Source organism: Aplysia californica, unplaced genomic scaffold (assembly GCF_000002075.1).
Source record: "Aplysia californica isolate F4 #8 unplaced genomic scaffold, AplCal3.0 scaffold00674, whole genome shotgun sequence".
Taxonomy (NCBI): domain Eukaryota; kingdom Metazoa; phylum Mollusca; class Gastropoda; order Aplysiida; family Aplysiidae; genus Aplysia; species Aplysia californica.
Window position 1 is genome coordinate 183137 of NW_004797944.1, and position 1103 is coordinate 184239.

Genomic DNA, 1103 nt, shown 5'->3' on the forward strand with positions numbered 1-1103 from the left:
CTGGTGTGGTTTGCTTCTTCTTTCCTATCAAACATTTATCGTCTTTATCTCCCCTTTTTCTTTTTTGTGTTTATTCCTCTCTTGAAACACCTCTAATCTTCGGCACTTATATGACCTTATTATGTACAGTAAAACACTTACTAAAACTCTTTTTGTATACAGGATATTACGAAAGAATATGAACAATAATTCTGCTTTGATCAGGCCTTGGCCCGGTTGTATCGGAACTGGACCTGAGAGGACACAAAGTCTTCCCCAAGACTTTCTTCTCCATGCTCATTCCTGAAGTGCGTGCTGAGCTGGACAAACACAAAGGTAAGTCGTAGCCAACATCACAAGCTGGATTATAATGGAAAGTGAAACAAGTGTAGGTGGGGTAGGGGGCGAACAGAGAATGATCCCGTATAGATAGATAGATAGATTCACATTTGAATTCGACAAATTTATAGAGCCATGAGAATGTCAATAGGTGGATGTTTAATAAATGTGGCTTAAGCGCTACTATGTTATTTCTGTTACTTTAACATTTGGACACAAAAATCAGGACCTAAGGTGACATCCGCTGGTTGAAATAGCCACTGCGCGTCTTCGACCTCCTAGAGTTCACTAAAGTGTGTTTTGTCGATCTGGGATCTGTACTCACACCTTGCAAATGGCTGAAGCCAATTGAGGAGCTGTCAGTGGTCGTGATTGCAGCTGGTTGAGCAGCCTCTGGATAGCGTCCTAAACATGCTTGATTGCTGTTTTGGTCAGGTGAACAAGCAGATAGAGCAAAAGATTGATTATATTGATCTGCCCTAGTAACGGCTGTGTCATACGGGCAGTATGAGGTCTCGCATTGACTTGCTGGAAAAAGAAATTTAGATGCCTCTAGAAAAAAGGGCACCACATGAGGCTGAAGATTTTTTTCAATGTAGCGCTGAGCTGTAACCCAATGTTCTTGTCCATGACCCACTTTCTTGAAAAAGACTTGTTCATTTCGTTGATTTAGAGTTATGACTCCCCCAAATCGTGGCGTCGGTGGCCTAGTGGTTAGGCTCTCGGACTCGCAACCGTAAGGTCGTGGGTTCAAATCCCATCAGGGGCCCGACGTTGTGTCCTTG

The 1103-nt window shown here is 43.1% G+C and overlaps 1 protein-coding gene across 1 annotated transcript in view; it reads left to right on the forward strand.

Annotated features, from left to right (window-relative positions):
• Nucleotides 1-200: 200 nt before the first annotated feature.
• LOC101859734 (isochorismatase domain-containing protein 2) overlaps nt 201-1103 on the forward strand; it is a gene marked incomplete at its 5' end in the record, with an annotated part of 8872 nt that continues 7969 nt past the window's right edge. Inside the window, one exon of the mRNA XM_013088032.2 lies at nt 201-315. Within this exon, the coding sequence (XP_012943486.2) occupies nt 201-315 (115 nt within the window). The remainder of the gene's footprint in view (nt 316-1103) is intronic.